General features: G+C 44.1%; 1 protein-coding gene across 1 annotated transcript in view; it reads left to right on the top strand.

Moving 5' to 3' along the window:
- The window catches only part of LOC111844702 (ankyrin repeat and BTB/POZ domain-containing protein 2-like), a 31,941-nt gene that overhangs the window by 11,765 nt on the left and 6,886 nt on the right, over nucleotides 1-13,290 (top strand). The window contains exons 3-13 of the mRNA XM_023813408.2: nucleotides 3,372-3,512; nucleotides 3,886-4,081; nucleotides 5,031-5,183; nucleotides 6,382-6,547; nucleotides 7,695-7,784; nucleotides 8,395-8,496; nucleotides 8,984-9,071; nucleotides 9,313-9,448; nucleotides 9,655-9,860; nucleotides 10,734-10,912; nucleotides 11,075-11,180. Coding sequence (XP_023669176.2) covers nucleotides 3,372-3,512; nucleotides 3,886-4,081; nucleotides 5,031-5,183; nucleotides 6,382-6,547; nucleotides 7,695-7,784; nucleotides 8,395-8,496; nucleotides 8,984-9,071; nucleotides 9,313-9,448; nucleotides 9,655-9,860; nucleotides 10,734-10,912; nucleotides 11,075-11,180 — 1,563 coding nt within the window. The remainder of the gene's footprint in view (nucleotides 1-3,371; nucleotides 3,513-3,885; nucleotides 4,082-5,030; nucleotides 5,184-6,381; nucleotides 6,548-7,694; nucleotides 7,785-8,394; nucleotides 8,497-8,983; nucleotides 9,072-9,312; nucleotides 9,449-9,654; nucleotides 9,861-10,733; nucleotides 10,913-11,074; nucleotides 11,181-13,290) is intronic.

The following is a 13,290-nucleotide window of genomic DNA, read 5'->3' as shown; positions in this document are numbered from 1 at the left end:
AGAGAATATCTCTAGAAAGTCACAGTAAATCCTGTTTTAGGTTTGACTGGGCTTGAGGATCAGGATTGCAATATTGCATTTATTTTTCTGTGGAGGTTTTGTTTTGTTATTTTGCCCTACATAGTTTCTTTAAGGAAATGAGGCTTTTGGTTTGAAGGCTGGGAATTGGAGAAGAGAATCTCCCTCCATCTGCACTTTATCACCTGCCTTAGATGGGTTATATTATCAAACTTAATTAAAATTACCCTGTAGTAAGGTACTGTAGATAAGATTTGTCAAAAACAAATGACAATAGTTGGCAAAGGCTTACATTTATACTATTAATTGGCTGTCAGAATATTTTGGAGCTGGGGGTCTTATATCCCTTAATAAAATGACAGCCAAAGGATGTTTTATAATGATGCAACACAAGTCAGCAAGTTGTCCTCAGGCAAAGTGCTGTTGGCTTTTTACTTTCACAAAGGAAATGAGGTCACATGTATGGAAATTCAGATGTGGGACATCTAGTAGGGATTTTTACAGCAATAATATATAAAAAAAACAAACTAAGAAAGCCACATGCTCTTCTGAATGCCAGTGTCCAAACAAACAAAACCTGCCAGTGTCCAAACAAACAAAACCTGCTAGTGTTCTAACAAACAAAACCTGCCGCTGTCCAAACAAAAACCTGTATCATTTTGTGTGCTACCAGCTTCTTTCCCTTTGCATGTATGCATGCAGTCTGTCCGTGGGCTTAATTATTGTATCAAGAATTATAATAAAACAGATATATGAAAGATATTGAGTAACTGTTGTATTGGTTACGAAGCATTATTTATTTGCTTGTGTTTTTGACATAGTTTGACTTTTGGGGTTAGAAGCCATAATTTAAAAAAAGTACAGATTTTAACAAGTGTGTTTTCAGCAGCGGCAGGATGCAACATTTTTTCTTTAGCGAAATTAACATTTCCGAACAGTGTCTTGCCAGCCTCATCTATCAGCCATGTTCACAGGTATGCCGTAAGTGCTGTTTGCAGTGCTGCATATTAGTACAGAGAGAAGGATGCAGGGCTGCAGAGGAGTCTGATGTGTCGGCAGTTTCTGACTGCGCAGGAGTCCTGCAGCCAAAGCTGCTTCAGCAGATGCTTGAATAATGCATCACACACAAAGCTTCTGGGGTCCAGTTTCATTCATAATCTCCTCACAGATCAGCCTTGTCATTTAGCTGAGAGTTTGGCTAAATAAACCGCAGACGTGCATGCCTGCATCGCTTTGTGCTGGTGCCCATGTCGGAACATGAAAACATGAATTTCTGTGCTGAAGAGTTTCTGCACTGAGGCAGTTTTCCTGAATTAATTACACTGCTGTTATTACTGCAGCATGAATGACATCATTTACAGATAATAGCCAGTTCCCTGGGATACATTTCTCTCTACATCATTGTGCATCGACTTGTATGATTTGTTGACTTGAATGACTTGTATTGTCATGTATTTTTGCCTGGGTCCCTACCACACCTAGTGTCCCTGCTTGTGCCCAACACTCAATACTAAAGCTTAGCCCTAAGTCAACAAACTGCATGCGAGGACTTAACAAAGTCACTGCAATCTGTTGCTGACCAAAGCACTTTCCCAGCCCAGATGGGACACTAGGTTGAAGGATTTTCCAGATCTAAGCTGGGTGTCTGATCTAAACAATGGTGGGGCTGTTTAGTTCAGAAAAACATGCGGGCTGACAATGTCGGGCGGGGATGGGGGGGTCTGACTCGTCTATGCCTAGGCAGTTAAAAAGAGGAAGAGAGAAAAGAAACCGATTTTATATTCCTCAGGAGCCTTTTTGGTTCTGTTTGATGCTGTACTCATTAGTTTTTTAATACTAGGATTCAAATCATGCATAATTCTTATAGCTCATGATTTTCGCAAACTGACTTCTCTTTCTTGCGGTTCCTCATCCTTTTATTGCATGAAGTCAGTCCACCATAATGAACATGCTACGTGAAAACAACTAAGTGGGTCACACTCCAGCTGCAGTTGAAAATCTGGTGTGTTTATACACAAGAAGGGCAGCAAGTGTGCTATATTGTGCCATGGCTCATAAACACAGAGCTTACAAATACTATAACATTTGCAGTATAATACTGTGTGTTTTTTTTTTATTAGATAAGTGCCTTATGGATCAGTAGTAACATCAGAACACATGCCCATGATCAATAATTGTCTTGCAGAAATTTAACACCTCTGTTATATAATGACACACTGTGTAAAGCATATGGTGCCTAGAAGGACTGAGTTTATGATGCACTACATGGTTATCAGTACAGGGATGCATTATTAACCTGGAATCTATCGCAGAAGGCACAGAGCTCAGTGCAGCGGGCACCTTGGCATGGCTGCCCATCCGTCTTCGGGCACACACACACACACACACGCACACACACACACACACACACACTGACACACATAGCCACATACTGTGGGTGATTTAAAGATGGTAGGTTACCTAGCTACATCTTCTGGACTGCAGGAGGAAACTGGAGTACCCAGAGAAAACCCCTGTTCTGGACCAGCAGCTAGATTGATGGATGGATACATTATCGTCAGAGTTATGGTCGATCTAGTCTCACTGCAGTAGTGGAGGCTTGTGTGACATAGCCCTTGTGTAGACAGGGACAACAAGGATGCATAGTTCAGTCAGTATACAGTACATCTGAACAGCTGCATTCCTGCATATCTGTGTGTATTCACAGGGCTCCCCACCCATCAGGTCGGAGGCTTTATGTGCTATATTTGACCTCATTCAGGTCATTTCCATAATTCAGTCATGTTCAAATCTAAAAATCTTGAGCCCACAGCAAATACAGAGTTGGAGTTAATGGATCAAAAATGTCATTTTTTTAATGAATCTATTAATACATTTTTCAGATTTTAACAGGAGCAGTTCGGGCTACAGCAGCAGGATCACTCAAAACTGTTGGCTGTCAGATATTAAATCCGCATCCTTATTCAACAGCATAAATCTGCATGTCTTGCTGATGAAAAAAACGATTTCATTTGATATGTAGGATAATTCTCTGCTGTGTTGGCAGGATCTCTCTGTCGGCTTTACAGAGTGTCTTCTCCTGCTGGGATTGTAGGATATGTTTCTGTTCTAGCTTTGTGAATTTTCTTCTACATTGTGCATTACATTTTAAAATGTATTTACATATGTTGAATTTGATATCTGTCATAGAAAACAAAATCAGTATGCAGTAGTCACCTTCATCCCATAATGATAATGGTTTTCCGTTTTGAGTTTAACAGCTGAACCACCCATGTATTGCAGGTAGGAACTGAAAAACAACATGGTAGCTGTAATATTCCCCTGCTTTGACACCCATTTCCCGGCCTGCATAGGTGTGCTTGTCCTGCCTGCCTGCCTGACTGTTTACGGACGGCGCTCACTGGCACGCGTGAGCCGCTCCCTGCGGATGTCGGAGCTGCAGGCCTTGGAGAGCAGCCTCCTCGCCACTGTGGTGGACAGCATCACTGAGCTGAGTGTGTACCTCTCACGGTGTCTGTGTGCCTTTGACCTTGTTTGTTTCTTTCTGTCTGTGAGTTGCTCCCTCTATCTCTGCCATATGATGGCAGTAATTCTGTGTGCCTGTGAAGGTGAAAAATGGTCTAAGTATAATTAAATGATGCATGAAATAAATGATGACAGAAAAATTAAATATGCATAACAACTGACACCCCCTGCCTCATAATTTTCACCTTCCTGAGTTTCCTTAATTTTATTCCTTCCTCGGCTTGGCTTCCTGCCCCTGTCCTCCATTACTTCATCTTCATTCCACCTTTCTACACAAATATCCCTCTGTGCTACTCAAATTTTCTGCGTCTAACTGGACCGCCATCTCTCGCTCTCCATCAGGTGCACTGGTCATGAACATCTCATACTATCTGCAGCGCCTCACAGCACTTTCTTCAGGCACTGCAGACAAGCCTCCCTTTCACCAGGGGGCGCTGTCCTGGGAGCCGGGGGCTCTGCACACACTGTTCTATTACACCCAGAGAGGGGTGCAGCCTCACATCTCTGACTCCCATGGGATACAGTTGACCAGAGAAAGGTGAGAGATTGGCACAGTCACCTTCATGCTTCACTCTTACATTTTAAATATAGCTCACCAGTAGATAAGGCTGTATATTATTATTTCCTATGCTAGTTAATCCAGATCAATATTAAATCTTAATGTAAGATTAAACAGATAGAACAGAGTGCATGATTCACTTTTATTGGGGATGGTGGCATATGTGTCATAACAGAAATATTGCCGTACCTACAGGTTCCTGGCATTTTTTATCCTGGTTTATATTGTCTGTGAGGTAATGATTTCTGTAAGACTGATATTTGACTACCAACAGGAACCCCTGATATATGCCAAAAGGAGAAATTTGGAGGTATAAAATATAAGTATAGATAACTCCAAAGCCTTGAGTAAAATAAAATTATTCATAATAATCATAGTACTAACCAACTATTGTTCTCAAATCTACTGCCATTGTTCAGTTGGATTGTGGTTAGCAGGGAAGGAGAAGCTCACAATAGATGGGCCAGTTTGCAGGCTGAGGTGTGACATGAGCTTGCATTCACATCTTGGGCTCACACAGAGGTTTAGAGGAGTAGGATCCCCAAGGCCAACCTCAGAAGGTGCAAAGATATGCAAATGTTTTTATATATAGATTGCTATATATGACAGGGGTCATATGAAATGTGCTGGAGTCATATGGTAGATGCTGATTGCTATCCATTAATGTAGGGGGGTGTTTATAATCTTTTCCTCCTTTTCTTTCTGATTCCCACCAGCTACAGTTGACCATTACCAGTCCCTTATATCCACAGCCGGCCAACTAGAAGTCCCTGCGTTTTTTTTTTAAAAAAGATCTTTGTCATGTCCAGGGAATTATGTGTCCGTGTGGCCATAATCATAAACGTGTAGTTTTACAAGCATTGTTGTCCAATCATAGGCCCCTTCTACTTCAGGGCTCTCAGCTAACTGAGATATGATTTGCTGGCAGGCCGGAGGCGTGGCTGCCGCCTCTTTCTGAGTGGCTTAGGGTGTGTGTGGCCCTGGCGGAGCACCGGCATAGCCTGACGGTGGACAGCGGGGACGTCCAGCAGGCTGCCAGGCTGCTGCTCCCAGGCGTGGATGTAGAGCCCCGCCCACTGAGGTAAAAAGCACACGTCCTCAGGCTGAAACCTCAGTCATTCAGGTGGAAACCATTCCCAGTGAGTGAACCATGGATTTTCCCAAAAGCATATATCCAAGTCAAGATGTCTGCTTTGTAGAAGACCTTAGACAATGTAGTTCTGAAGGGACCATAGAGAACCAGAGCAGAAAGGACAGCAAGCGGTTAGACTGATAAAATCTCACACATATAATTATTAAAATTATCAGCACAGGTCTTGTCCTTAGTTTGTGAACATCTGACTCTTTTATAAACAATTTTACATTTCAGCAAGATTTGGTTTATGAAAAAAGTTTAGCTTTAGGATTAATACTCAGAAGCTGGTTTATTATATAAATAGACAATTTTAATATTTTCCTCATGACAATTTTAAAATCCTGTGCTGAAGATTATTCCCGATGTGATGCTTCGTTTCAAGGCAATTAGGACCAGAAAGTTCACTGATATTATAGTGTCAGTCTCAAACATATGCCCCCACTGGACAAGAGGCGCATTACAATTTAGCTGACGCAGCACTCGCACACTCACACCCAGTTTGCACAAGGTCAGCCTGCTCTGGGGGGAGGCCAGCCACCCCCTGCTGGGCCTGTGCACCCTTTTTTCCCCCTCACAGTTTTGCTTGTTATTTTTCTTCTCCTTTCTTTCATTATCCATATCATTTTATAACTACTGGTGTTATTGTGAGTAGATGTCATGCAAAGCACACTGGGAAGGGCGCTATATAGAAATTGAGATGGACAATGGAAACTCTGTCAATGAAGTGTCCCCGAGGCAGCCATTGTGTGTCCTGCTGCTGATGTTTGGTTTTACCGTGACTCTATGTCATTCCGATCTCAGACGAGTGAAGTCGCAGGCGTTGGTGGACATGCCTGAGCTTGTTACTATGAGCTGTGCCACACAAAGAGTAACTCTGTCTGTTACATAGGTTACTATTGCACACCACAGTAAAACACGTTTATTACTGTTTTTTACTGATGATGTGTAGCAATGGGTGTCATTAGCAAATTATTGTATCATGACTTGAGTCCTTCTTCCTCTTTTTTCTCTCTTTCCCCTTCCTCTCCCATCCTCTCTCTCCTTGTACCTCTCCCTGCCACCTCTTCCCTTCCCTGTCCCATCTATCCTCTCTCTCGCTCCTCCGCCTTTCTCCTCTCTATCCTCACCTGGCTTTCTGCTTCAGGGTGGAATGCTGTCTCTACGCCTCCAAGCTTCTGGAAGCTTCCGTGGTGAAGCGCGCGCTGTGCTGGAACTTGGCGTTCCGTATGCTGAGCTGCGGCAGGACAGACCTTGTGGATGCAGCCGCGGCCCTGTTGGGGCCCGATGGTATCAACACCCTCGATCAGCAGGTATTGAGAGTCAAGTCTTTCAAACATAGTAGTGCTGATGGCTAAACCAGGTGCAAAAAAGCCATTTCAGAAGCATTTGGTGGAGACTAAAATGGGTAGAGTAGAAACCTAACAGGCTTAAGTGAAAGTATGATTAGAGGTTGGTGTGTGGCTCAGAAGGTTAGTCGTCATCAGCAGGGTTGGAGCATGTTAGCTGACCCTGTGCTATGACACCCTCCCTCACCAAACTTTCTGTCACCGCTCTGTGTGTCTTGTGGAGCACAAGATGGGGTAGATGAAAAAGCAATGTCCCCCAGGGAATCAATGAAGTATCGCTGTTCTATTCAAACTAGCTAAAGGAAAGTTGTCCTCTTGTTGAGGATTTGAGCATAAACCTGATGACCTTTCCTGAGCACCAAGACCAGACATTTATATATGATGGCATGCATAATATTTAATGCATCCCAGTACTTCAGACTTCATAAGCTCTGGTTTATTGTACAGTTTTGATCTAACAGCTGACTGATTTTCTGTTTAAAGAATATTAATGGTAACTTTCCTCCTGTCTGTGTCTGTCTCCATGTTGGCACTGCATTTAGGACTTGTAAGTGAGGGGGAGGGGTGGGTTTTCTTTAGAGAGGGAGAGGGCAGGGTGCGGTCCAGGGAGAGGGGTGGGGAGGGTGTGGTACAGGGAGGGGGGCAGGGTGCATCCCATCCTGGGTTATTCCCTGCCTTGCACCCATAGCCTCTGGTATAGATGCCAGACACCCCCCCCCCCCCCCCCCCCCGGTGACCCTGAATAGGATAAGCGGTTACAGAAAATGGAAAGATGGATGGATGGATGGATGGATGGATGGATGGATGGAGTATTAATGCCATTGTGAATCTCTTGTAAAACAAATCGTTTCAATGTAACTCTTTATTTTATGATAAAAGACCTGAGCTGTCAGTGTAACAGTGTTGATTTGTCAGCCTAATAGCATTTATTGATTTGTTAGTATAAACTAGTTAAGGTGTCCTTGTAGCAGTGTTGATTTTTCAGTGTAAGTGTTGATTTCTAAGTATGATGGATCTGAAGTAGCCCAGATTCTTGTCGCTCCCCTGCAAAAACCTGACAACCTCGCCCCACTCACTTTACCCCTGGTTGACAGTATGTGTGTGTTCCCAGGGTCTGTCTCCACTCATGTATTCCTGCACTTGTGGAGATGAGGCCATGGTCCAGGTGCTGCTCGATTCTGGCGCCTCCATTGACTTGCAGGTGAGCCAGAGTGTCTGCGAGCAGGTGCTGCTGCTGCTGCTGCTGATCAGAATAAAAGGTAGCATGGTGCTTTTCATCCTCCTCATGGCAAAGGGCTGCATGATCAGCAAAGTATGAGAGCACAGAACAGGTGGAGAATGAATAGAGCGTCGAGAAAACCACAGTGGCTCGTATGGCAAAAGGCAAAATTCACTGCAAAGTGAACTGGCCTTACACTGCTGAAAGTGATGAGCAGATTGCAAATTATCAGCACCCTATCAGTCACTCTGTATAAGTGGGTAGAGGTGTACTTACATCTTGATCTGTCACAGTGCCCTTAGTGGGAAACATTTAAGGAGTTAGATCAGCAATTAGATTATATAATTGTATTATATATCATTTCAGTTGCTGAAACCCGGGTTAAAGGGCCGGAATGTGGGCCTTTCCATCACAGTGCCTCTTTGTACTGTTGTGAGATATTATGGTTTATTTCTGCAGTTTAATTTAACTTGCATTAAAAATATTAGCTTAGTATTAGTTTCCCTTGAGAGATCAGTGTCTCCTCATAGATTTGCACTGGTTAACTTTGTACTGGCTCTTGGAGCATCTTGTTCATCTAACTGTTTGCCAGGTCCCAGGTTCAGGCCAGCCCGCACCCTCAGCTCACCCTGAAACCCGCTACTGGACAGCCCTCACGTTTGCCGTCGCCTTCGGACACACCTCTGTAGCCCAGGTGCTCTGATCTTGAATCAATCCTGTCTACACCCTACGATAGGGCTGGGCGATATATCGAATTTTTAAGATATACTGAAAGGAACTGAACTGAACTGAAAACCTGTGCCGTTTCCCGTCAGGTCAGCGTTCAGCTGAGCAGAATTTTGTTATTTAATTTTTACGTATGAAAACATATGGAAATTAAACCACCATTTATCGAAATACCTGCTGCATGTATAAACTCACACTTCATGCTGATGCAGTGTTATTTACAAATATAATGTAATGTTCATTTTGGGTTTAAGGCCTCAAGGTGCTTCTAGTATTTAAATGCAATACATAATTTCAACATAGGTGATTTTTTTAAAAGGAAAGTGTAAGTTCAAGTATAAAGTGCATGTTCTAGTTTCATTTAGGTGTGTTCGCAGTCATCTGGTTAAAGGGAATATCTGCTGTGCTGGTTATCTGAAGTTCAAGATGGTTCTGACAGCCCTGTGTTCCTGCAGCTCCTTTTGGACCGTGGGGCCGATCCTAATGGCTGCATTGGAGATGAGGGAACTGCAGAAACACCTCTGCATCTTGCCGCAGCAGCAGGTCAGGTCTGCTCTGGGCCTACTGTGAGGTCAGGGTCTCATTAACCTGGAAGTCTTGAGTGAGGTCCAGTCACGTCCCCTACAGCAGCAGAATAATCCATCATATGTAACATATCAAAAATTTTTAAGTGGAAGTTGCTTTGGATGAAACCTTCAGTTAAGAACCTAATGTGCTTACAGATGTTCTCAGGGGCGCCCCCTGCATTCCTCTGAAGAATCTGCAATATCTCTTGCCCACTCAGGACGTTTTCCACTCGTCTCTCTGCTGCTGGAAAAAGGCGCTGATCCACTGTGTGGGACCTCCTGTACTGTAGGGGGCGGTGCCTCTCTACGGGGGACAACTAGCGCTTTCTCCCTGGCAGCAGCACATGGCCATCGGTGAGGGCAAGACACACCAGCCTACAACCACAGACACTAACACACTACTGTCAGAACCTGAGGACACATACCCACAGCCACATACTCCTTCTAGCACCAAACACTCATGAACACATGTATGTGTGCACTCACTCCTAGTGTGTGCAGGTGTACTCTTGCATGTGTGAGTATGATTAGACAGTGAATCACTGTGCATGTCGTTGCAGGGTGGTCCTGTGGACCCTGCTGTCCACCATCAACAGTGACATAGTGTCCCTGGAGGACATGCTGGAAGAAGGCTTAGTGTCACAAAACACCAGGAGGCCCCGGTCTGGAAGAAGCAAGCGCATTAGGCAGCGTGCCCTACAGGGGGCACTCTACCATAGTGCTGAGCATGGATTCCTGGACATTGCTATGCAGCTTAGACAACAAGGTAGTGCTGTCTTACATCTTCTGGGTTTCCAGAACAAGTTTAAATCATTCAAGTCTCTTATAGGTAATGAGAAACATGATTCATATAATTTAATTTCATATATGTTTATTTTTATATTAACAGACATTTAAATAACGTATTGACTTTCAATTGGAATCACAATTAAAACCATCCATCTATCCCTCCATCATGTGCCGCTTATCCGGGGTGGGGTCGCAGGGGCAGCAGTCTATGCAGGGATGCCCAGACCTCCCTCTCACCAGCCACCTCCTCCAGGGGAAAGATTTAATCTCTAGCATGTCCTGGGTCCCCGGGGCCTCCTCCCAGTTACGCCATGCCCAAAACACCTCCCCAGGGAGGCGTCCAGGAGGCATCCTAGATAGATAGAACCACCTCATCTAGCTCCTTTCGATGCAGAGGAGCAGCAGCCCTACTTTGAGCTCCTCCCAAAGTCCGAGCTCCTCACCCTGTCTCTAAGGCTGAGCCCAGATCCTATGGCGGAAACTCATTTTGTCCGCTTTTATTCACAATCTCATTCTTTCAGTCACTACCCAGAGCTCATGACCATAGGTGAGGGTAGTAACGTAGATTACTATTAAATGTAAAGCTTTATTTTGATGGCAGAGTATAGAATGCAGAATTAACTGTTTCATTTCAAGGTTAGTATTTGGCAGCCTATTGGCTAACCTATAGAGCCCAAAGCTATATCCTTTCTTGACTTCATAACCTCTGTGTTGTCAGTGCATCATGTCTTGAGTACATCCTGTCCATGGGTTAAGCATGTATATCACTGACTGTCCCTTCACCTTTATGTTTCCAGTCATGTGTGTGTGAATCTTGACTTTCACCCTGATCATGTTAATCCCCTGACAGAGAACGTGCCCTGGACTCTACATTCCTGGCTCCAGTGCTTAAGTACCTCCTTCTCCCAGCAGTGCTGGGAAGTGATGCACAGTCTCCTGGGAGATTTCCCCACTCGACAGGATATGTACAGCAAAGAGCTGGTGCATGAGGGACTGCCACTCCTCTTCAAAATCCTCAAGACCTGCCAGGTGTGACCTTACCTCAAATTAAATGGCACATACTGTTTCTCATCGTCGAAGAAGCTACTCTGTAACATCAAAGACAACCTCAGCAGCCGGCAAGCAGCCTTTTGATTGTGTTACCTGGCTGCTGTGCATTGCTATTTCTGATGTTGTCTTCTCTGTTTCAAGAGCGAATCTACAGTGCATCAGCTGGCTGCCATCTTGTCTGGTTGCTACGGTCCATACCCCGTTCCCCCAGTCCACGAGGATGTAGCAAAACCTCACACAACTCTAGGTATGCTAAAAACACACAGGTAACCGACAGATGTCATTGGATGTACCTAAGATACCAACCACAACCTTCATAGATTCAGTAAATACACCTTAAGAAAACACTCGGACAAACAGGACATCTCACAGATCACAGTTACAAAGATCATAGATACCACAGATGCATCAAAAACATCCTTGGCATACTTCACATACATGCATCCATCCATTTTATACCTGCTTGTCCTCTTCAGTGGCTCTGGAGCCTGTCCCAGAATATACATATAGTGCATGTGTGTGTGTGTGTGATATATATATATATATATATATATATATATGTGTATATGCACACACACACACACACATACAGCCACAGAAAAAATTAAGAGACCACTTCACATTTTTTGTTTTTGTTTCACTAATTTCTTGTCACAGTTGTGTACCGGGAAAGTAGCACAGACGCCGTGACGTTAGGTAAACGGGGATTTATTAGTAGGAAATAACCAAGAATACTGAACAACACGCAAGACCGACGTCAATGACCAGTAAGACTGACTTGGAAGTAGGCTTGTCACGATACTGAAATTTCAAATTCGATACCGATACTAAGGATGGTGCTCGATACTATTTTCGATACTACAGGGGGAGAAAAAACAAACACAGGAACTTTTTTTTTTTTTTTAAATAAAGTCAGAACACCAAAAAAATTAAAAAAGACAAACAATACAATGAAAAAATAAACCTAATAAATAGAAAAGGCCATTAACATTGTAAAATAAAATATTTTTAACAGTGTAGACCGGGATCTGGTCCATACAAATGTACTTGGCAACAGCCCTGTTGAGCTGTTGTGCCTTTGGCGATTTGGCACTGTATTTATGCTGTTGTTCAAACAGTGCTGGTAGGGTGGGTTGTGTTTGTGGCTGTTTAGGTCTGGCTGCTCGTCCCCCTCTCTCAGCCTTAGCCTGGGATTATAAGATATACATGATGATTGTCAGATACGAACAACGGAGTTTTATAGGTTTGGCACCATGGCCGAATGAACGAATAAAGGAAAGAAATGTATTTTTATGTTTTTGAGTCAAACTAAAAAAAGCACTCCTCGCTTCGCATGGCGTAGCAGTGAAAATATATGCGCGTTGTGCAATTAGATAATTGTAAAACGCGGAGAGAGAAGCGAAGACACAGCCATTCTTATAGTTAACTTCAACAGTATTGCTTGACAGTGGCACTTAAAATATTCATATTTTCATATTCATATTCATATGTTTGAACAACAACTTTCCTCTCGAAACTCCGTGTATAATTCGGAGTGATGGCCTTTTAAATGCTTCCAGGTAGCCGTTGTCGGGGGAGGGGTTGTCTGCTGCAATGCCTGTTGAAAATTGTTGTAGTCTGCCGGTGATTTCCGTGAACTTGCAGATGCAAAACTGGCATTTAAGTATCGATACCAGCGCTAATTGATATCGAACTCGATACTAAATTTTAGTATCGATTAGTATCTGAGAATTGTTTTTTTTGACAACATTACTTGGAAGCACTTAAAACACAAGACTAATTAACAAAAATTAGACACAGCTGGGAACACTGGGATTCCACATGAGGTAAATGAGGGGATGTGGCACACGGGAGGATCGGATGAGCAAGGCATGACAGAATCCCCCACCCAAACCACGCACACCGGGCGTGCCTAAGCGGAGCGAATGGACGAGACCGGGGACACGAAGGCATCTAGAAAAACAAAGCAAGAACATTAACGGGGCACAGGGAACAGCATGGACACATAGAACAGACACAAGGGCAACAACCAGGACAACAACTGACAAACCACGGGGAACGCAGACAGACACAAGGGCACCAAAGACGGGAACAACAAAGGGACCACACCAGGGGACAGAAAACCAATAGGAGGAACAAAGGGACCAGGAGGGAACAATGGCGGAACAGAAGGATGGGGAGGAAACACAGGGGGCACAAAACCAGGAGGCAAGGAGGCAAAGGGTGGAGGGCACCAGGGAGCCGGAGGGAACCCCGGCAGGCAGAAGGCAGGAGCCACAGGGGCCACTGGTGACCGTGAGGCCAGAGCCAGAGGGACCCTCGGTGATCGCGAGGCAGGAGCCAGAGGGGACACTGAA

This window comes from Paramormyrops kingsleyae, chromosome 6 (genome assembly GCF_048594095.1).
Source record: "Paramormyrops kingsleyae isolate MSU_618 chromosome 6, PKINGS_0.4, whole genome shotgun sequence".
NCBI classification, from domain to species: Eukaryota; Metazoa; Chordata; class Actinopteri; order Osteoglossiformes; family Mormyridae; genus Paramormyrops; species Paramormyrops kingsleyae.
Note: the sequence above shows the minus strand (reverse complement) of the source record. Positions and strands in the feature narration are given on the sequence as shown.